The 23,795-nt window shown below is 42.4% G+C and overlaps 1 protein-coding gene and 1 long non-coding RNA gene across 5 annotated transcripts in view; one reads left to right on the top strand and one right to left on the bottom strand.

Moving 5' to 3' along the window:
• GALNT7 (polypeptide N-acetylgalactosaminyltransferase 7) overlaps window positions 1–2,437 on the bottom strand; it is a 44,693-nt gene extending 42,256 nt beyond the window's left edge. For all 3 annotated transcript variants that reach the window (XM_081875332.1, XM_081875333.1, XM_081875335.1), the window contains exon 1: window positions 2,304–2,437. In XM_081875332.1, the coding sequence (XP_081731458.1) occupies window positions 2,304–2,429 (126 nt within the window). In that variant the 5' untranslated portion in view covers window positions 2,430–2,437. The remainder of the gene's footprint in view (window positions 1–2,303) is intronic.
• Window positions 2,438–3,357: 920 nt separating this feature from the next.
• Window positions 3,358–23,795, top strand: part of LOC309349486 — a 112,954-nt gene continuing 92,516 nt past the window's right edge. For both annotated transcript variants that reach the window (XR_014159953.1, XR_014159954.1), the window contains exons 1-2: window positions 3,358–3,497; window positions 10,247–10,285. This is a non-coding gene — a long non-coding RNA (uncharacterized lncRNA). The remainder of the gene's footprint in view (window positions 3,498–10,246; window positions 10,286–23,795) is intronic.

The raw sequence follows: 23,795 nt of genomic DNA on the forward strand, positions 1-23,795 counted from the left end.
AACTAAAGTCACTGCTCAAACAAATGTGACCTATGAAACTTTAGTCTTTAGAATCCTATGACTCTGAGTTTTCAGATAAGTTTGCAGATCTCATTAGTCAAAAGCTTAAAAATTCATCCACTATAAGTCAAAGAGCAAATAAAAAGATGGGCCCTGCAATCCTATGGTCCCTTGAGCCGCTCCAATGCCAGAGAAAGACCTGTTATTGAATTTCCTCTCCCCACTAGCAAAGCAATTTCAAATCCATCATCATCAGGAGGGCACTACTTTGGCTATCCCTGAACTAGAATATTTTGTTGGTGGAAGGAAATTCTCCACAGCTGGCACTTCAGGAAGAACTGTTTATTGAAAATGAAATGCCTCACAATACAAGGTCAAAAGCATTGTGGCTCATGTGGCATCAGAGCACTGCACATGTATGGTTGCTCCTATATTCTCATATATGATGTGCTACTAATGTGCGTGTGTTATTAAATCTGTATTTCTGCTCTAGGTTTATGATACAGTTAAATATAAGTCTTCACTGAGACATTATACACTAATCTGAAAACAAAGCAAGCTTAAATCATTAAGGAGTCAATCGGAAAAAGGCCAGACAAGAGAAAGTGATGATTTACAGAACCCTTCTACACTTGGGCACTTATATACATTTCCAGAGGGATCATATTCTAGAGGTGATGGAAAGCAACCCTGGGGCTGATGTATGAGAGTGTATACCATTAGCAGTTAAATGTTGTGTTAATTATGTTGACTGCATGTATTTGAGTCAGCGCCTTGCCATTAAGTTTAAAAATAAACACACACTGCCACCTAGTAACTAATGTGAAGAAGGCTAAATCTAGCTGATGTGGAAATAACCAAGCACAGTTAAGGAAGTGCACTGCTTCTACTACTTGATTCAAGAAGGAACATTTTCTTCAACCATATCATGCAAAGTCACAATGTAAGGAGAGAACTGCATCTACAACATTACCCAAACTTAAACATGGTTACTATCTTGTTTTATGGCCCTTACTGTATGCCTTTAACAGCAACCCAACACACAGAAATTCAACCGTGGAACTTTTTCTGACTTTGAAAAACACATTGCAATAAACTTCACTAGCTATTTTTTTTCCTGATTTCGGCAGCAATAAAAGGAGCAGATGCAGGACTTGTAAAATGAGTAGCAACTCTGTAGTGTTGGCATTACAAAATTTATATTCACTGCTACTTAACACCACCAGGCCTGCTTACACAGGCTCAGTTTAACGTGACACCACACGAGAAGAACTTAGCTGTGAAGCTTTGCACATCTGCCTTGTCTCATTTGGACCAGGCTCTCAACCACTACAACTGCACACAAACACTTAAAAGTCCCCTTGAACTCATGTAGACTTCTGAACAAGTGCACAGGACTGGACTGCCAGCTGGCAGTGTTTGGTGCCAACATAACACCTGCTGAGTTCAAATTCCCAACATGCTGCAAGTACACAAGCAGGTGAGATGACCTGGTTTAAATGAGCTACTGATGCATGCCATGTTCTGTTCCTCTTATCTGCCAGGTATGGCATTTACACAGGGCCTCACACCACAGTTAGTCCAAGAAGTTTCAACTATCCTTGCGGTAGTTATAGTGGAGCTCCTAATCCGTGATAGTTATCGGGATTATGCATCTTTTGGGGAATAAAATAAACACAGAGAAAACAGAATATAAAGTAGACATTCATGTGAAAACCGGACCTCCACCACCACCACCGTCCTACTCCATGGGCAAACGGTACACACTCCTAGACCTATAGAAATGCCCACATCTCGCCCCAGCCACCTTCTACTGCGAGTGGGTGAGGCAGTTAGGGGGCCAGTCCCAGCCCAGAGTTCACCGCTCGCCTCCCCACAACCAGCTCACACAGGAGGGCGCAATTAAGCGCAACTGAGAGGTCAAAGGTCTGGGGCGAAGCGGCAGCGCACCTGAAGGAGCCGGGACTAACTTACGGCGTGTGCCTGCCCACCTGCTTGGGGAGCCGGCGCCAGGCAGCTCTTCCCCTACCAGCGGGCGGCGAGGGGGCGCCCGCGGCTTACGGCAGACGCCCCGTCCGAAGGCGCCCGAGTCCCCCTTTCTCAGGCCTCGCCAACGCCACAGGCCTCAGCCTGGGCAGGGACAGCCGCCGCCCCCTCCCGGCCCAGGCTGAAGAGGGAGGAAGGCAGCGAGAAAGAGGGCTTCGGCCCGGGCGGCAGGCAGCGAGGGAAGAAGGGCCGCCGGGGGATGGGGGTCCGCCCGTCCGCCCCCTCTGCCCTCCCTCGGCCGGGAAGCAGCGACTCACCCGGATCCTGTCCCCCGGGCTGGGGTCTTCGGCGCGGGGCGAGAGCGACGACCAGAGCAGCAGCAGCCCCAGGAAGGAGCCGAGCAGCAGCACCGCGCGCAGGAGGAAGCCCAGCTTCAGCCGCATCCTCAGCGCCAGCCCCCCGACGAGCTCCCCGAAGCCGCCGCCGCCGAAGCCGCCGGGCTCCTCGCTGCCGTTCCCCCCCCCCCTCCCGGCGACTGCTGTTGTTGTTGCTCCTCACTTGGGCCGAGCTGCGCTCTGCGTGGCTTCCCTCCCTCCCCTCCTCCCTCTTTCACTACTGTACTGCCGCCTTTCTCCTTCTCTCTTTCTCTCTCCGAGGCAGCAGGCGCCTGGCGCCGAGCCTCGCTCGTACTCGCGCTCCCTCCCTGCAGCTTCGCTTCTCCTCCTCACTCCGCCCCTCAGCCTTTTTCGAGCTGCTGCTGCTGCTGCTGCTGCCGCCGCCGCCGCCGCCTCCTCCTCCTCCTCTCCTTCCTCGACTCCTGCTTGCTCTGCTCTCTCCTTGCAAACCCCCCAAAAACTTTTTCTTTTTTAAAAGAACCTCTTTTTCCTCTCCCCCTCCAACACGCCCCGCTTTCTGGTTTTTCCTGTTCTCTTTGTATCTCCCGTGTTGAGTCTTCACTCCCCCCCCTTTTTTTCCACCGCTCTCTTCTTCCTTGCTAATGTTCAGCCCAGCTTGCTAAAATGAAGCAGGAAGTCGCCACGGCCGCCGCCGCCGCCACCCCCAGAAGCAAAGGCTCCACGTGGCTGCTTTACAGCCCGAAGGGTTGCTTCAGGTTGACTTTAGAGGCGGCTTTTCGTGTGGGTGGGTGTGAGTGTGAGAGAGAGATTGATTCGTCCCCATCCGGAGGTAGATTTCGAAGAGCAAACCCAGCAGAAACTATGCAAATACGAGGCTTGCTTGCTTGGCTCCTGGCTTTGGCAAGGTGGAAACGAGGATCAGTGTGGGTTTGCTTGCGCTCTCTGTCTCTCTCTGCTCGCCTTTGGACTGGCACAGGAGCAAATCCAACGATAAAAGGTGTGATCAAGAATTGCAACGTGGGAAAGAGTAGCAATGCCCCGTGATACCTTTAGCACAACGGCGATGGCCGTCACAGAAAGCCCAAGATCTCTTTGTGGTGTGCTTGCATGTATGAATGAATGCATGCATGCATGCCTCTGTCTCAAAGGAAGAAGGTAAAGTCACCTTAAAATTAGCTCATAATGCGTTTGATCTGCCTCTCGAATGTATACCTTTTTTTGTCACAGCAATGCCTATGGGAGAATACAGCAAGCCCAAAATCGTGCCTAAAGCCAAAATCTCATATAGTCGAAACACATTGGGTTCAATGGCGGGTGGTATTGCCAAAGTCTTTTTCTCAGATGTTTGCTCCTTTTTCTTTTTTTCCTTTTTTAAATTTGCCAAGCGTGTAAAGCTGAATGTGCATGTAAGATGTGGGCTTACCATATATAGTAAAAAGGCAGCTGCCCAAAATGGATCTTTACTCACCTTGAACTGGTGTAAACCATCAGTAAGGATTCTCCTACACAGGCTGTCTTTCAGCTCAGAAGGGTGAGCTTTATATGCAAGTCCAGAACAAATAATATATTAGGACATTTGCAGGTGGTAAGTTTCATCTGGTCGTCTGGCCTTGTGCTCTACTTCTGTTCTGTAAACATCCGCAAGCCGTCATCCCAATACTGATCATGGATGTAAAATTGACAGCATCAGTTGGTTAGATTTTATTTTTTATTTTTTTAATAAATATTTATTAAGGTTTTTAAATATAAATGCACACATAATAAACGATCTTACTTCTATTACAACAATTTCATCACTTCTTTGGACTCCCTCACGTCTCCCGCTCCCATTTACATCGTTAAAAATTTTTTTTCCAAACAAATTATCAACTTGTTTACAATCTCATGTCCACTCATTCAAATATAATCTAACACTTCTTCCAAAAAATTTTATATTTTCTTTAGTCTCACTTATCATCAAATTTAAATCTAGTTTAGTGGTGGCCAGTTTTTTATAATCTAGCATCCTTCTTAACATTCAACCAAATTACAATGTTTTTGTAGATACATCTTGAATTTCTCCCAGTCTTCCTCCATCTTCTCTTCTCCCAGGTCACGGATTCTGCCGGTCATCTCGGCCAGTTGCATATAGTCCATCAGCTGCATCTGCCACTCTTCCAGTGTGGGTAGATCTTGAGTTTTCCAGTTTTTTGCAATGAGAATCCTTGCTGCCGTTGTTGCATACATAAAAAATGTTCGATCCTTCTTTAACACCTTCTGGCCTACAATACCCAGAAGGAAGGCCTCTGGTTTCTTTGTGAAGGTATACTTAAATACCTTTTTCAGCTCATTATATATCATTTCCCAGAAGGCCTTCACCTTAGGGCATGTCCACCAGAGGTGAAAGAATGTTCCTTCATTTTCTTTGCATTTCCAACATTTATTATCAGACGAATGGTATATTTTGGCAAGTTTAACTGGGGTCATGTACCATCTATATATCATTTTCATTACATTTTCCTTCAGAGCATTACATGCGGTGAAGTTCAGCCCAGTGGTCCACAACCTTTCCCAGTCCTCAAACATAATGTTATGCCCAATGTCCTGTGCCCATTTTATCATAGCCGATTTAACCATTTCGTCTTGTGTATTCCATTTTAGCAGCAAATTATACATTCTAGATAGTACCTTGGTCTTTGGTTCTAACAATTCTGTTTCTAACTTCGATTTCTCCACCTGGAACCCTAACTTTTTGTCATTTTTAAAAACTTCTTTAATCTGAAGCATCAGTTGGTTAGAATGGTAACACCAAGGTAGCAGGTTCGTTCCAGATACGGGACAGCTGCATATTTCTGCATTGCAGGTGGTTGGACTAGATGATCCTCAGGGTCCCTTCCAACTATAATTCTATGATTCTATGATCGTAGGAAGGCAGCCCATCATAACAAAGAATAGCATTCAAAACTGCTGTGGGTTCCTTCCTCTGTTTCCATCCTTGTCCCTTTTTTATGTGTGTGACTTGCATCCAAGACAATTTTTTGGTCAAATACCTGTAAACTGCTGAGTGAGGTGGCAACAATTTGTCAATAAATTGTTTTGGTGCTTGAAATATTTGTGCTGTAGTAATGCAAATGGGCAGGTTGGATTTGTATATGTTAAAGTTGTGCTAAGGAACAGTTACCCAGCTCCCATGATCAGTGCTGGATTTACATATAAGCTAAACAAGCTATAGCTTGGGGCCCCCAAAAAAATTTAAAGGAAAAAAAACCACTGGATGTACATTTTCCAAAATATAAGATGATAAACAAAATAAAACCTACATACAGTTAGAGCTTAATAATTTCACTATTAATATACTTCTTAATTGTATTTCAGTTCAACCATTACTTTGATAAAATACATATTTTTTATGTGCAAATGGCTTTAGATACCTATTAGGTCCATAAATTACCATATAGCATATATTCAGCACAAAAACAGTGACAATTTGTTGTTGACAAAGGACAGCTGGACATATAAAGGGCCCCATTACCTTCAGTAGCTTAGGGCCTTATCAAACCTAAATCCAGCCCTGCCCATGATGTAATTGTATATTGGATACAACTTGCATTACAGATGGATCTGGCCAGTGTGAAAGTGTTTTTATGGCATCAAGGTCAGCATTGTGGTTCTGTGCCATGGAGTTAACAAATTTTACAGGTTCCAGCTGCAAGCACTTTGACCTGGGATTAAACCTTACTGATATCACTGTGTTTTATTTCTGTATAGGATTGTGCTGTATATTATTGAACCTTACAACTCTTCAGTTTCCTGCTGATGGTCCTGGGGATCCAACTAATCCCTCCCCCATTAACTTAATATTTGCAGTCTTTACAATACAGCAGCGTGGCGTCAAAACTCAGCAAGCTCAGGCTGAAGCAAAATTAAACCATTGCTCACTTCTTTTATTATAGACTACTTTTTTTCTTTTGTAGATTAACCTGATACTTATTCTTGGCATTTTGGTAGCAATCTCCCCAATAATTCATAGGCAGTATTTTAGAAAAATCTATTTTCAGAAATGTAGCTATGCCAACTTATTATTATTGCTCTGTTGCTTCTGTGTTTTTTGGAGTAATATATTTAGCTTGCATTAGTAGAGGGGTAGAATATGTGCTGTACTTTAAAATCTTATGCAGCTTGCAGAAATCTGTGGTATCTGATACACCTGAAAATCCCTTCCAGATTATATTTTATTTTAAAACCAGAGTAAGTTTTGTGTGAAGAACAATATGCCCTGTAAAAGAAGTTTAAGATTTATTCAATAATGCTAAGAGCTTCAGCTTGACACACCTGAAAAGCAAAGTCTTAATTTGTTTTCCAAATCTGGCTGAGCTCTGCCAGCAATGGGAGCTATTTCTGCTGTCTGTAAAAATTGCTGTGTATCTCTCCATAAAAGGTTTAAGCTGCTGTAAAGTTCTCCACAGAGTACAAATACCCCAGATATTGCAGGTGATCATCTTTACATGAGTTTATTGAGAGTACAGATTATTGAATATTGAGATAGATAATAAAAGTATATATCTTCACAGGCTTCGTCTAAAGACAATACTTGGCTAAGGCTGCAGTCTTAATAAGCACACTTACTAGTGAGTAAGTCCCAAAGAGTATAATGGGACTTGCTTTCAAGTAAATATGATTGTGTTGCAGTGCACATCAAATTATTCCTGATTCAGTTTCTCACACTGTAATTTTACTCAGCAGCCCATGACAATTGTATCAGCACAGCATTATCTATTGAAAATCTATCTATCTATCTATCTATCTATTCAATAGATAATGCTGTGCTAAGATACGTTGTCATCTCAACCCAATATGTATTCTATATATATAAAATCTTAAACAGGACCACTCCTATTAGGAGGTGAGATTACATTGCAATATTTTGTTGTAGGTCCCACTTGTTATGGGAGATTATCTGCCTTTGCCATATCCAGAGCTGTGTGTTACCCTCAGCCTCTGTTGTATAGCTTTAAAAAAATCAGGTTTGGCATTAGTAGCTGTCTGACATCATGTAAAGGTTTGGCCCAATACCTTTTGTTGCCTAAGATGGAGCAGGAACTGGTGTTTCCCCACCCTGCTCAGGTCAAGGTGCATGCTATTCAAGACTGCTCAGTTTAGTTTGACACCAGAGCAAATGATCAAAAAGTAGACAACATTATTCTAGTCAGCGTTGGGTATCCCTAGTGGCAGTTCGGCGGCTGCCATATAAATTTCCCATGATGCCCTTGGTAAAGTAGAGAAACACTGCATTGGGGAAATAAAATTGGGGGCTCCTGATTGTGCCACTGATCACTGGGGAGGAAATGGTTTGAAAGTGGACCAAAGGGCTGGCTTCAGCAAGTCATGGGCCTTGCTATGGCACAAAGCCCCAGACAAGGGATGCCATGTGTTGCTCACAGGCCTGGCTTGTCCTTAACGTTGTAAAGCTACATGGTTGGGCTTAGTCACAAAGAAGCAGGTTTAGGACTGCAGCCTTAAGCTAGCTATCTAGGCTAACTGTCCAAACCCTAACTTGGTATTGTTTTCAATTTATGATATATTTGGGAAGCAATCCATTGGTTACCAATCTATTAAATATTTTCGAAAGCTGTTTCCTGTACATTTCGACACCTTGTAAGATAACGTAACCTTGGGTTGCTAAACGTCTGGAATTTCCTAGACATTTAGCCCTTGTAAACAGCGCCTGGGTAGAAATAGCTGAAATGTCTGGGAAAATCCATAAGCAAAAAAGCTCCATAACTTGGGGCAAAACTAGAAAAGCTCAACAGTTTTTGTGTGCCAATTTTCACTTTTTGAAATATGGCAACCCAAATTTTGCAGTACTGTTTCTGAGATCAGTGGTGTCTGTGGATACAGTTGGACACCTTTTGAATGATGGACTGAAACTTTCAAAACTGCACTTATTTTTGGTTTCTTGGCATTCCGTAGTGACACCAATTACAAGGTTGCTATTAATAAAGTAAAAGTTTTGTGCTGGTTAAGTATATGGCTAAGATGGGATGCAAACACACAATAAGCATTTGCAGTGGGACCAGTTGTGTTAGTTGGTTGCAGCAAAAACAAAAAAGAATCTTGCCACATGATTCTTTGTTGTTTTAAGAATTGTGTGTCTAGGCCAAAATATGGAAAATAGAATGCAAACCTGCTGGTTTTGCTTGCTGTTTGATACAGTCTAATTGATGGTTTAGTGTTATTATATGGCTTGCTTGCTTGTTTTTAGCTGTATGTACCTGCCTTGAGACAGCATGGTGAAAGGTAGGCAATCAATCAGTAAACATAGCAATTGGAAACTCTGTCAAAATTCTGTAAACAGAGGCTTAGCTAATGCAGCCTAAATAAACTTTAAAAATTCTATGCATCCTCTTCATCCTCTTCCTTGAGGCATCTCATGTCATGGAATTGTAGAGTTGTACCCAACTCTAGTCATCTAGTCCAACCCCTGCCATACATTTAATTTTAGAACTGGCTATTTAGGCATCGTACAAGCTGATAGAAAGAAACCTCCCACAGGACAAGTTTGTCATAAAGAATAAGCAGATACCAAGCTGGACTGCTTTATTTACACAAATTTCAGAATGTGTCTTGATGCAAAACCTTGAATAAATAGACCACGTGTTCATTCTGTAAACATTAGTATGAAGAATTGCCAAATGTAGAAACTCTGTTACAAACTAACGTAGGTGGGGTGTTTTTTGTTTATATTTGCTACTGAATCATTTTTAAATGGTATTGTAATAGCACACTGGTGCCTTAGCTGAACTGGTGAACTATTGTAACCTGAAGGTGGCATATCCCATTACGAATCTCATAAGCCATTTAGGTCACTTTTCTGTAGAAGATTTAGGGCTTGTATCTCTACCAGGGCTGCAGGAACACAGGCTCACTAGCTTTGCAAACAGTGAACTGGATCTCACTGTAGATGTGATGCTATAGCTTAAAAGGCCACTGACATATTTGGTGGATTCAACTGGAACACTGTTTTCTAAGACTCAATAAATTATTGTACAGATCTACTCAGCACTGGTATGACCTCATTTAGCTGCCTATTTTTAGTTCTGGGCATCTGAGGAGAGTTGCAAAGATACTGAAGAATTTTACAAAGCAATCCCTATGAACACAGGCTGAACAGATCCATTTAACCCCGCTCCCCCCAAAAAGAAGATTAATGTTACAATCCTATAATACTTTCCTGAGAGCAAGTACCATTGAACCCAGTTGGACTTGCTTCTGAATAAACACACTTCAGATTGCACTGTAAATAAATAGGGGAGGGTCTGCTTACAGACTTTAAATACTTAGGAAATTAGAAAGAAGATAAATGACAATAGTTCAGTCTTAAGGACAGAACAATTCACCAATGCAACATTGGGTGCCTGCTGTCAGTGCAGCCCTTGTTCTTCCATGGAACTTTGGGAGGTAGTGGTGCAAGCGTTTTCTATTTCTTTGTGTCTTGGTACGACCTCCCTCAGCAATAAGTTCAGTGAATACATTTATAAGCCTTTTTTATAAACTAGGGGCTGCCACACAAACTTGTTCTGAACAAATATTCTGAACTTCTTGAAAAAGACATCATTGATGTTGACACGCTTGAAAGCCAGCCGAGTCATGTAGTGGTTAGATCCAAACTAGGACCTAGAAGATCAGGTTTCAAATCCTAATTTTGCCATGAAGTTCATTGGGTGACATTCTGCTAGTCCCCATACCTCAGTCTCATCTACTTCACAGTGTTACTTTCAGGATAAAATCAAGAGGGAGACTAACTACCCTGAGCATCTTGGGAGGACCAATGGGAAGTTTTGTTTGTTTGTGTTTACGATCACTCATATTAATTTTATGAAATAAATAAAAATAAAGTAATGTAATGTACTATTTATTTTTTGCAGGTGATTTGTCAAGTCCACTGGCTACACTGAGAAGCCGAGGTAGGGAGATTCAGCATGTTTCCTTGCATGTCAAAGAATATATTTAACAATTTCTTCTTCCTCTTTGTCTTTTGGTTAATAAAGAGAAAATTAATCTGCCCTAGCAATGCAATTAAATTAACTTCATATGGAGTAATTAATTTCAGGACTTGTGGTTGCTTTCAGGTAGTAGTGTCCTTGAGGATGCTGAAGCTTCACCAGGCTCTTACTGCTTCAAACACATCCATTTTTAGTGGCCAAACACATCCTGTATATAATACATACCTTAGTGCACCCTTTGCTAGCCTGGTGCCAAATATGACCGCATATTTATTTGTTTTCTAATTAACTAGATGAAGGGATTTGGTTTGGTACAGCAATGACTGAAACCAATTTCTCATCCCAAGACATGTGCCTCAGTTTCGGTCATGGTGAAATAGGGTGCTATAATCTACAAAACCTGGAAAAGAAAATATTGTTCTCCAATTCAGTTTTCAATCCTGATCCAATCAGGGGGGTTCTTGCTTTCTGTAGAAAGTTAATTTGCCTGTTCAAATTTCAGCCTATTTAGTTCACTCTCCTCTTCTGTCAATATTGCCAGTTGTTTGATTCACTGAAATTAGGCTCAAGAGGCTTTCATGCATTATTTTGCTTGAGGGGATAATAAACTATAGGATTTGTAGTCTTAAGAACAGCATGTCTGTTTCACTCAAAGCTATACCTGGTAAGGGCTGGTGAGATTGCAGGAACTGGCTTGGCATTAAAGGGTTAACTTGTTAAGATACAGCTGTGTTGGCACAAAAATGTCTAGATGATGTGGAAGTGCAGGTATCATAATGATTTCAGATGTGACAACAGTTTTGTTAGAAAGGCCAGGATGAACAGGTGGTGCATTGATAAAAGGATGGAGAATTTTGGTGTGGCTATTGGAATACTCAAGGCAAGATTTAAAAAGATGATGAAGCTAAAGAAACACAACTGTCTGCCTTTCTTTCCTCTTTTCCATTGTTTGCCAATTTTGCTAACAAATATGTGATGTGATTGCCTTACTTTGAATTTGATTCATTTTCGTGTAACACAAGCAAGCAATTGCCAGCAGCTAGATTCAGACTTGTTTTTCTAAGCAGCTGATTTCAGTATTCTGTTTACCAATTAGTGCCTTTTTTCTTCATTATTTATTATTGTTTCCCCTGTCTTGACATGGGGATTATAATCATTTCAACATGCTAATAAATGATTGGGAAGTTTGTCTAGTTTCATTTTAACTTCCATTGATTCTAATGATGGCTTCTTTTGTTAAGATAATATTTTAATTTGCACTTCAATACAGCCTCCCTTTTGTGGAGCTCAAATAGTTCTGCAAGTATTAATAAATTCAGTCTCAGGAGAGTAAAATATTATTGTCCTTATTTTACAGAGAGGAAAATTACTGATGCACAGTAAACTGTCCAGGTACAGAAAGTCTATGACACAGAAGTAAGGTTAGAATATTAAAGTCTTCCCTTCCCAAGCATCAGTTACATCGAATGTACTCCCTTTTCTGCACTTAGCCTTAGGCTGTTATGAACATGTCGACTCTTGGGGGTTCAGCCTTCCACCTGGCACCACAGCAACTGAACGTGAACAATCAGCACATTTCACTAATTCAGGCTTCCTGCCTTTCCTTGTTGCAAATTGAAAGACTTAAGGAATAAGGAGAAGAGCTGTGTGCTGCAGCTGATTGAGAGATGCACTACACACATCTGTTCTTTAGGCTAGAGGAGAAATAGATTGCAAACCGAACCTTGAGTTCCCTGCATGCTCGGGTGACTGGTGCACATAAAGATCACATGTTGAGGATCCCATTTCTCTCAACGGAAAGAGGCAGTCCTCATGCACCAAGGAATGGGAGCATTTTGCCTCCCTCAAATGAAATGAAATGAATCGAATTCTGTATACACATAGAACAGATCGCTGCAGCCTTTGTCTCTATACAATACAGAATCTGAGAGTGGGACTGCAGGTTAGGCATGGCAGAGGATCAATGTAAAGAAAATAAGATATTTTTTTAAAAATACATGTTGCTGGTTCAACATTAAATGGAGGCTTTTGTGCCATTGCCCCAGCTCTGTGGAACACACTTCCAATAGAGATTCAGCAGGTGTCTTCTATATTGACCTTTAAACATTCACTGAAGACCTTTCCTTGCATCCTTGCTTATGAAGACAGTTAAGATTAAAAAAAAAATACTTTCTGTAATACTAGGTGGTGATCTGCTTCAATATATATTTTGTGGTTGTGTATTTTGCATATATAATGGTTGACATTTTGTATGAGATTGTGGCGCACAAGTATTTTTATAAATAAAACCAGTAAAACCTACAAAGGATCTTGTGGCACCCTAAAGACATTATACCAGCAAATTTATTGCGGCACAGGCTTTTGTGTGCCCATGCTCACTTCATTAGATCCATGGAATGTTGTCTTCAGTTGGCAAGTATAGGTACAGCCGGGTTTAGAGAGAAGAAAATGTCAGCATGTTGTCATTTCTTCCTGTTTCATTTCTGAGGTGTCTCTTATCTGTTCCTGGGCTGTTCTTTGCATTCCTAGAGCATGTGGTCTTAGTTTATCCCTGTTGACTCTTCTATCTCCTGCTCCTAAATGTGTAGATTTTGGGTCTCAGATAGACATTTGATACATTTCCATTAAAAAACACAGCAGAGGCTTGCCCTGATTTTTGTACTGGAGAGACTTTTGCTTTCCTCTGCCTGCCAAAAGGAGCCACTGTGATTCCTTTACTTGCCTCCTAATATATCTTGACATATGCTCTCTGCACTTCCTTTTTCCTTTTTTCTTTTTTTGGCTTCCTTTTTTCCTTCCATGTTCTTCCATGTTGACATTCTTGTCATGAAGTCTAGCCCACTAAATTCTTTCATGACTCATACCTTTTCTCTTTCTGAATTCCCCTCCTGCAACATCACCTCTAGCTCACCCCACATTTCACTGTCTGTTAAAAGCAATATGTATTTCTTCACTCCCGCCTCTCTGTAGACTGCAGGCTGCCAATCTTATGATGTGCTTTTTTCCACAATTTTGTGCTGTTGTTAAGACTTTTTTTAGGAGTGGCGGGAATGAAATAGAAAGAAATGTCCTCCAATTTCATTTTTAATTTCTTTTAATTCATTGCATTGCTGTCCTTTGCTGAATGTTAAGCACTGATGCTTAGCATCACTATTATTTTTGTAATTAGTATCCTGATTTTTAAAGAAAGCGGTACTATGTTATTTGCTGACTTACACTTTAAATTGAACAGAGCATTCATCTTTACCCCTGAATAGAGGTGCAACCAACATGATGAGCAAGATACAACAATCGCTAGGACTTCATACTAAATATTTTGCACTTTATCCACTACTGCATAAAACTACGGTTAATTGCATATTGCTGAGGACTGCGTGTAAATGCAGGGTTGCGTTGGTATATACAGTGGTACCTCGGGTTAAGTACTTAATTAGTTCTGGAGGTCCATTCTTAACCTGAAACTGTTCTTAACCTGAAGCACCACTTCAGCTAATGGGGCCTTCTGCTGTCACCGCGCCGCCGGAGCACGATTTATGTTCTCATCCTGAAGCAAAGTTCTTAACCCAAGGTACTATTTCTGGGTTAGCGGAGTCTGTAACCTGAAGCATATGTAACCCGAGGTACCACTGTATTGTCAAGTAAAGCACAGAAACTTCATGGGAGTTCTGAAAGAGTTATTAGAATAGATATAATTTATTAGAATAGATATAATTTATAGCAATATTTTTTTCGCCCTTTTAAAGCTGAAACTGCTGCTTCAGAACCAACATGATGCCCGTAGAGGCCTTCTCGAGCATCCACAGAGTCACCGTCCCCTGCCCCTCCACTGCTGAAATTCGGCTTGAAATAAGCATTCTATACTAGCCAATAGACTAGGTTGTGCTGTGTGCTTGGTTGCAGTGTGTGTGTGTGTGTGGTATCCAAAGCTGCCCATGGACCCCAAAAGGTTGGCAAACTCTGTCCCCCCCACAAATAATCCATGCTTACTTGAAAAATCTCAGTGAACAGGACTTGCTGCAACTAAAAGTGGATGTAGTATTCCCACCGTGAGTTTCCTTTTCATCTGCTTCTGTGACTGGTTCGTGTGTTGATCTGCGGACAGTTCTAGTCTGCCGTAGGAACATAGCAAACCAGCCTAATGCTGGGTCAGACTATTGGTCCATTCGGCTCAGTATTGTCTACACTGGTTGGCAGTGGCTCCCCAAGATTTCAGATGGGAGCCTCTCTCACCTCTACCTGGAGATGCCGGGGATTGGGCTTGGGATGTTCTGCATGAAAAGCAGATGATTTACTGCTAAACTTTAGAGGGATCAAAAGTTCGGCTTGCCTTCTGTAGCGAGGTTGTGAATCCTGCAGGGGTACCATTCAGACCCATAATAATGGTTTTCCATTGTTTTTCTCCTTCCTAATGAGGTTCCCAACCTGGGTCATGGTGCTACCTCCTGTGAGCTTGGTGTTGAAGGGTGCATTTGGCCTTCTGTAGGAAGCTCCTTTGACCATCACAGCCACACCATACATTTAAAAGCATCCTGGGAACTATAGTTATTTACAAGTCCTGGGAATCGTATCTCTGTGAGGGGCTAAACTACAGTTCCCAGGATTCTTTGGGGAAGCCATCAGCTATACAGTGGTACCTCGGGTTACAGACGCTTCAGGTTACAGACGCTTCAGGTTACAGACTCTGCTAGCCAAGAAATAGTACCTCGGGTTAAGAACTTTGCTTCAGGATGAGAACAGAAATCGTGCGGCGGCGGTGGCGGCAGAGGAAGGCCCCAGTAGCTAAAGTGGTACCACAGGTTAAGAACAATTGCAGGTTAAGAACGGACCTCTAGAACGAATTAAGTTCTTAACCCGAGGTACCACTGTAAAACCATTTAAATATATAGTATGAATGTGGATTGTTCTTGTTTATTTATTTAAATGTCTAAACTGCTCTTCATCCAGATGGATCCCAGCTCGGTGTACAACAACAACAAAATGCCATATAAACCAAAACATAATAATCTATCCCATGAAGGTGGAAATTAAAGAAACAACAACCAAAGCCCAAAAGCAGCCACCAACTAATGTAATGCCTTTCAAATGTCTAAGCGAACCCCAAAGTCATAACCTGGTGCTTGTTCTACCACACAGACACCAGTACAGAAATGGTGCGTGCAGTATATTCAGCACTGTTTGTGTGGAAGTGTTTGTAACCTTACAGGGCTTGAGCCCTTCTTCTGGGAGGAGCCGTGGCTTACAGGTTTGATGTGCTGCTTCCTAACTACTGCCTGGTTGCATTGGAGTGCAACTGCACATCCCTCCCAAATGGTCCTTGCCTTTTCCCTGGCAACAGGGTGGTTACTAGCTGCTATCTGTATTGGGTCTGCCAGGGAACCCTGGAACTTGTGACGGCATGGGCTGTTGTTTCCCTGCTCACTAGCCTGTGGTTTTAGCTGTGCTGTGGGCACTTCCTGACTCTCTACTCATCCACTTTGTGGGAACGTGTCTGGAATAATTTATGCACCATCCCCTGAGCCTTCCCATATTCAACCACACGTTGATCGGTACCTTCTGTGCATGGCTGTTGGGAGGCTTCTGCTGCAGTTATGTCATGATTGCAAAAGAGTTGTAAGGATGCTGTGAGAGTCCCTGTTTCTGCTGCTGTATCATCTCATTTCTCTCACTGCTGTTACTGTGTATTTGATGTTGCTGGTGGGAGAGAGCAGCATGTTCCTACTCCAGCTTAAGCTCGGGTATAGGGGTGGCCACAATTCAACCACAGAATTTGTATACCCAAGTGTCGTGTTTTTGGATGTCACTAATACATCTCCCTGTTTCGCGTGCTCACAGTCATTCTTACTCTGAAGGAGTGTCATTTTTTGGATGAGTCAGTAAACACACACCCCTGTTTTCCTGTCGTCACATTAATTTTTCATCATGTTTTCCATTTAGACAGAACATTCAATTTTGGGAGCTTCCACCCAAACATTTACTGGGTGGATGTGTTCTAAGCTCCATCAGCATGACCTTATCTTGCCATTACTTTATACTGGCACTTGGATTCTAAATTAGCCTGGATGAAAGTCTGATTGATTCAGTAGAGTATATTTCCAAGTAAATGGACTTCGTATTACAGTCCTAGAGTTCATTGGGCTTTTCCTAAAGAGCTGATTTTGTAATCAGTGGTTCTCATTTCAACTAAAGTTCTTCCTGCTTAAGATTTCAGATATGGATAGGTACCCATTCATTACTTGTATGTAGGTCTCATTGGTTTCTAGAACTTCCTTATATGTGTTACAGAAATTGGGCATACACTGTTCATCTTTTTTAAAAAAAACATGTACATTGTACATAGCTGTCAAGTGTCCCTTATTTGAAGGGACAGTCCCTTATTCCAGCGCCATGTCCCGCTGCTGTCCCTTATTGATGGATGTCACTTAAATGTCCCTTAAATGATGTCCCTTAAATTTCAAAGGAAGCAGCTCCTCTCCCTCCCTCCCTGCCGGCCAGGGAGGAGGGAGGCTCCAACTGTGTTGCTTGGCTGTGTTGCTCACCCAATAAGAAGTCTAAGAACAACTGGGGGGGTGGAGTTTGCATGCCTTGTGTGTGGCTAGTTAATGCAAGCTGAGGGGTTTTTTGAATGCTGGACGCCATTTTGTTGCACGTGCTGCTGCAAACTTTGCAGTGCAAAGCCAGGCCGGGGAGCCATCTTAAGTTGAGGCTGCATAGGCCTTGTGGTGCATGTGATTCAGATTCTGTTCAGTTGAACCTCTGGTTACAAAGTTGTTTGGACAGTGTTCTCGAAGCTACCCAGCATGAGTTTGACCAGACTGCAGGAGGACAGGGAGACTGGAGTGCCTGGAACAGGTGAGGCTGCAGGTCCCTTATTTTGGCTGCTGGTCCCTTATTTTCAAATCTGTAAGTTGACAGCTATGACATTGTATGAACAGGTATACAGGTTCAGCCAATGAAAATGGATGCTGGAAGCTTCAGGACGGACAAAAGAAAACGAATAGTTAAACTTTGGAATTCTCTCCCATAAGAGGCAGTGATGGTGGCCAGCTTGGAATAAGCAAGAGGTTTAGGGAAATTAATGGTGTGTAAAGCTATCAGTGGCTACTATCCCCAATGTTTTCCAGCCAATATCAAAGGCAGTACGCCTCTAGATACCAGTTGTTTGGAAGCACAAGAGAGAGAGTGCCATTACACTCAGGTACTGCTTGTGGTCTTCCCATAGGCCAGGAGTTGCCAACCTGACATGCAAAGGCACTATATAACCCACAGTGTCCAGTGGCAGGGCCTCCAGACTGAGAGCTGTCATATACAAAAAAATAAGTCTCTAGCCCTCCTAGAAAGATAATTACGAAATGAAATGTGCAGATAGCACTCTAAGCCATTTATTTGAAATGAATGAACCTGGTGCTCCTCTTGCCTTGTGACTAGTGCCCTCAGCATCTCTAAATTTCAAATGTGCCCCCAGGCCCAAAAACGGTGGCTATACCAACACTATAGGCATTTTGCTTGACCACTGTGAGAACAGAATGCTGGACTTCATGAGCTTTGGTCTGACTCAGCAGGGATTGTTTTCTGTTCTTAATATCTAATTTCTATACTGTAATGTATGAACTGGCACAGCTTGCGCCTAAGATTGCAGCCTCTTTTTCCTGTGTTTCAAAGACAAGCTAGTATTGCAAGTGCTTTGTTGTTTTGTCTCATAGTCAGGATAATATAATATGTGGCTCATAGATCTAACGGGCAGATTACCTATGAGGCTGTCAGCAAGTAAATATCAGTAGGGATAGGCTGCTGGTATTGAAGGAGAGAATGAAAAATCTAAATCTGTTTTAAAGCTGAGGTTTGGAGCAAATAACAAAAGTATTCTTCATGCTTATCTCTCCTTTTCCTTCCTTACAATGCGCCATGGCATTGACAGATGTATCCTAACCAGGCTTACTCAGATATTTGTTCCTTTGATCCCAGTGGAAACTACAAAGTATGCTTGGGATTGCAATGGGTCTATATAGCCCTACAGATTGGCAACAATAGGAGTGGCATGTTTTGCTTCAACTGCTGCAGCATCCTAACCAACCTGCAGTGCCTGATCCTCATGTGTCAGTAAATTATATGACGAGGCAGGGGAAAAACAACACACATGGTCATAGGTATCAGCCTTGCTATGTTTAGGCTTGTAGGTTATGAGAAGCTGGAACAAGGAGATGTGACTCAGGGTCCCATCTCTCATCCCAAAGGGGAATGTTTCAAAGGCGTCAATACGGATGCCTGCTTGACGCACAAGGCAGGGTGGAGACCTGGAGAAGCAAGGTAGAATAAAAAATTATACAAGAAGCATGGTCAAATCAGGGTCAAACTACATGCTACACTTAATGCATAGTGTGCAGCTATATAACTTCTTTTAATTTATTTGATTGGTGTGCTCCATTCTACTGAAGCCCTGCCTGCCTCTGATTTTCATGTTCTTTGGTCAGCCTTGATGGAAAGCTGAGGCAGGAATTCTGGCAATTACAGATCCAAACTGGAGTGGACTTGGAGAGTTTGGGGTCCAATCCGCAATGGTACAGAAGGTAGAACCTAAAATCCAGAGGCAAACCTCTCCCCAACCCATTTTTGGAGTTCATTGCATCGAAATCAATATTTCATTGTCTGCAAGATAGCACTTCTTTTCAAAGCTGAATTGTAAATAAGAGACCCGAATGCATTATGTATAGAGGTTTATGACGGCCTCCATCCTCTTTTAAAAGGGACTTTTAGCAGGTTTTATTTCAGTCTTCAGATTCCAGTTCCAAAGGAACCTTGATTTAGTACAGTGCTTGCCCATGTGCCATAAGGTCTTTTCATCAAAGAGATTGCTGAGAAAAGGATTTCAGAGAAATAAATACAGCCATGAATTGTGCGTAAAAGGTGAACAGGGAGCTGTTATATGGCTGTACTTAGATAAAAAGAACTAGAGGGCATATCAGGCAAGATATTTAAGACAATGCTTGATGGGAATGAATGACATCACATCCACCCTCTGATTTCTAATGCTCTCCATTGTCAGAGAGACGTGATAAGAAGGCTGAGTGGCCACTTGATGTGACATGGTGCTATTCCATGCAGATGTAAACATAAATGCAACCTTATATGCTTTCCTGAATTACAATTCAGAAACAGAACAAGATCTATGCTTGTGGACGTCAAAACTATGGCTAGCAAAGTGAGTCTGATCTAGTTTCACTGGTGGGTGAATCTGTTGGTTTCAGTTCCTCTCTGTTCTTCATTTTCCCAATCTTAAATTCATTTAACCACATTTCCACATCAATTTGTGGTTATTTTGTGCAAATTTCTCCTGATGGACCCATTTCTGTATGCAGTTTTGTCCAATATACACATTTTTGCAAAGCAATTTCCCCAAATATAATGCATTTCAATGTTATTTTCAGCAAAATGTGCATTCCCCCCCCCACATCACCCTAGCCTATACATTTTCATAGCTGAAGAACTGCACTGCAAAATTTGGAGAAGTGTGAATTTTGAAGAATGGCTGTGTTTTGATTAAAGTTTGCCTTTAAATGCAGACTAAATCAAATTTCTGCCCTATCCCTACTCATAAGTAAGTGCCACTTGGTTCAAATTTACTCATGGGAAACTGTGCCTAGGATAGTAATCTTACTTTGCAATCCTGTCCATGTTTACACAAAAGTAAGTCCCACTTTGGCTGCATTCACACAGCAATTTATTATGTTTTCCTGATGTTTTCCTAACTGTTAATTTTTGCTTTATATTTGAGCTTTCACAAGGTGTAAAATTCACATCTGGAAATATAGCAGAATGTGTTACTTGCTCTCAGAAAAAAAAGTTTGCAAATAACAAGGAACGAGTATGAAACTTGAACTATATCCCGCTATATTCCTGGAAGTAGCTTTTGCACCATGTGGAATGTCAGAAAAACAGAATAAACTGCCATGTGAAGGCAGTCTGTTTATCATGGCACTAGACCCCTTGCCCCTGTGCAATTGATGGTGCTTACTTCCAGGAAAGTCTGCATAGGGCACAAAAGGGCACGACTCCAGACCTCCCCAAACATTAATGTAGAACAAATGCTTAGATAACTTTAGTGGCATCATTTCTGAGCAGCCAGCACATTCAGTTCAAGCAGTCAATCAAATTATACTAGCTGCCCTTTTTTGTCTTCATAAAAAAGCTTGACATCCACAAATTGATGTTGTGCTAAACCAGAGCATTTGCTTATGTCTACTTCCTGTGAAGCTACAGTACTTCACCAGCACATCTCGACTAAAACATAGTTGTTGGTGTGTTTTTTTTAAAAGAGAGGATTCATGCATGTATTCACTAGCAGGAAAATCTCATTTATGTTGAAAAGTTAGAAGGAGCTCAGTAATCCCCATGGCTCTCTTCTCCATGAAGTAGAAACCTGCCTGCATTTTCTTGATACAAAGCTGCTGAAGAGACACATGAATGACATGGTGATAGATGCTCCATGGAGTGACTAAAAGCCTCCTCCAACTTGCAGGTGACCCTCCTTTAACAATTACTGGGATAGTGAAGCCACCGCAGAGTTGTTTGTTTTTGGTGTGTCTCTCTGTGTTGAATGGACTGGCACATCACAGACAAGCGGAATGATTGAAATTCATGTCCTGACTCAACTCAGGTAAACAGTAGAGAGTGAAGGAGGCTTGTAAAGGCGTCTCAATAGGCTAAAGTGGAGGTTGGGAGCCTTGGATCTGGGGGCCAAATGCCACCCTCTAGGCTTCTTTATTTGGCCCCCAGGCCACACTCTCCTTAAATGCTTTTGCCCAGCTAAAATCGAACTGTAACAATGCCCTTTGGTTGCTGAAAGAGAATGGGGATATATGAGTTATAGAAACCTTTCAGTTTTGCATGGCTGTAGTGTATCCTCTTGTACAAAGGTAAGAATCACATCTATTGCTCTGTCCACTTTTGAATCTGGACCTGCCCACCATGGTAGGTGGCCCTTGGAAGGTTGAGCATAAGGGAATGTGGCCCTCAGCTTCAAAAAGGTTCCTCATCCTTGAACTAAAGTGTAGGATCCTAGCTTCAATGATGTCACTGCCCAGGTGATATGCGGCATCTAGAATTCCAGCTGATCCCATTTGTGCAGTTGTGTGGATGGGTTCTGCAAGAATCTGTCTGGAAGCTTACAATTATCCCTGTTCTCATGATGAACTCATTCTTGCTCTGGTAACCCAATCCTAAAGGAAGATGGTTGAAAACGAAACCAAGACCCCTGCCTTGCTTCTGCAAAACCAAATGGGCATCCATTTGTATTATTGCAATGCGCTATCCTTGGGCCTAATCCAGATGTTGCAAAATCCTGTAGCTACTAGAATAAGGGGGACAGACTATCCCCACTGGTGCTCAAAAGCTTACACTGGCTGGCGATACGCTACCAGGTTCAAGGTTCTTGTATTCATTTACAAGACCTTTAACAATTTAGGTTCAGGATTCCCTGAGGGAGGGCCTAATCCCTTATATCCCCTGGAGTCACTGTTAGTGCCTCCCTGGCTAGATGCATGGATCATATCCACCAAGGGCCAAGCATTCAGGATTGTGGGCCCCATTTTGTGGAACTTCCAGTTGAGATCAGACAGACCCCTCCCCTGTAGAACTTCCAGCACTTATTACAGACTCCTCCCGTTGCAACAGGCATTTTAACTGTAGTTTAATGTTATAGTTTTAACGAAATTTACCTTTTCTGAATATCATTTTCTATACACTACTTAGACATGGTTGTAGTTAAGCGGCACATAAATTGTTTAAATACAAATACCACTACAGACCCCCTCAATCTTCACTTATTTGATCCTTGGGCCTGAAAGCAACCTGACAAGGTGCCAGTGTGATGTAGTGGCCAGAATATCTTTCCCTGGCCTGACCACAACTACAGGACTGCTACAAAGACAAAATGGCACCAGGGATGGGGTAGAAACCTTGGAGGAAAGATTGGGTATAAATGCAATAAGTCAATAAATACAAAATTCTTATCATGCCTAGCCCTGACTTTGTTCTGAGTCCTCAGAAGGTGAGCCAGAAACATCACAGGTCAGTGACCTTAAGGAACAGGCAGAGCCAATGCGAGGATCCCCTTGAGGGATCCTCTGGGTTGATAATTCATGAAGAACCTCTGAAACTATTGGAAGAAGAGGTGGAGCCACACCCCCCCAGTCCTCGAGAGTGCCAGCTCCAAAACTTTGGGCCCAGGCCAAAGAGCAATGACACAATATATCTCTACAGACCCAGAGGAATAGGTCTACTCCTGAGTAAGAAATTCCCGAGACTTGTCTGTTGACTGTGGTTGTGGTTAGGGTGTGGTTTTAGGAGGGCAGTGTAGAAGATAAGGTCTCCCTCTTGGGCCTTACAGTTGCTGCTGGAAACAACCCAACAATGGTTCCTGTGTCAACTTTCCCCGCCTTGTTGAATTTCCTGTGACTTTGAGCTGTTCCCTGACCTCGTTTCTGAATCTTGTTTTGGACCCAGACTGCTTCTTTGTGCTTGATATGGGCTTGTTGAGGCTACACTGCACTTTCATAGAAGCATGGAATTGTAGAGTTGGAAGGGACCCCAAAAGTGGTCTAGTAAAGTTTACCCTCTGCAATGCAAGACTCTCAGCTAGATCATACATGACAGGTTGCCATCCAACCTCTGCCTCAAAACCTCCAAAGAGGAAGAGAGCACAAGCTCCTGTGGGAATCTGCTCCACTGGCAAGGAGCTCTTGCTGTCAGAAAGTTCTCCTTGATGTTTAATTGGAATCTCTTGTCATTTGAATCCATTGATTTGGGTCCTAGCAGAACAAAACAAGTTTGACTCATCCTCCATTTGATAGCCCATTAGATATTTGAAGATGGCTGTCCTATCTCCTCTCAGTCTCCTCTTTACCAGGCTAAGCATTCCCAGTTCCCTCAACTGTTCCTCATAAGGCTTGGTTTCCAGACCCTTGATCATCTTGGCTGCCCTCCTCTGCACATGTTCCAGCTTGTCAATAGCCTTCTTAAACTGTAGCGCCCAGAAACGGACAAAGTACTCCAGGTGTGGTCTCATCAAGGTAGAATAGGGCGGGACTATTACTTCCCTTAACCAGGACACTGTACTTCGGTTGATGCAGCCTAGAAGAGCATTAGTGGTTTTTTTCCTGCTGTATCACACTGTTGACTTAAGTTAAAATTGCAGTCTACTAAGATTCGTTACTTGTTTTTGAGAAAACCATGCTTTGTATTGGTAATCACACCATCATTTAACTGTTAGTAGAGCACGAGAGGGCACTAAGATTGCCCTACTTCTCAATGTGTAAAAAAAAGCTGCCCCTCCATTTTCATATAAATGATATGTGCACATTTAAAATAGTTCCTGATATTGAGCTAAGTGGTGGGTAGGGTGGCGGGGCCGGGTTGGGGAGATAATCTGGTCCTTTTTGTCATTTTAACCAGGTTAACTAAAAGCAGCCAGAAGGTA

This window comes from Podarcis erhardii (assembly GCF_964252035.2).
Source record: "Podarcis erhardii genome assembly, chromosome: 9".
NCBI lineage: Eukaryota > Metazoa > Chordata > Lepidosauria > Squamata > Lacertidae > Podarcis > Podarcis erhardii.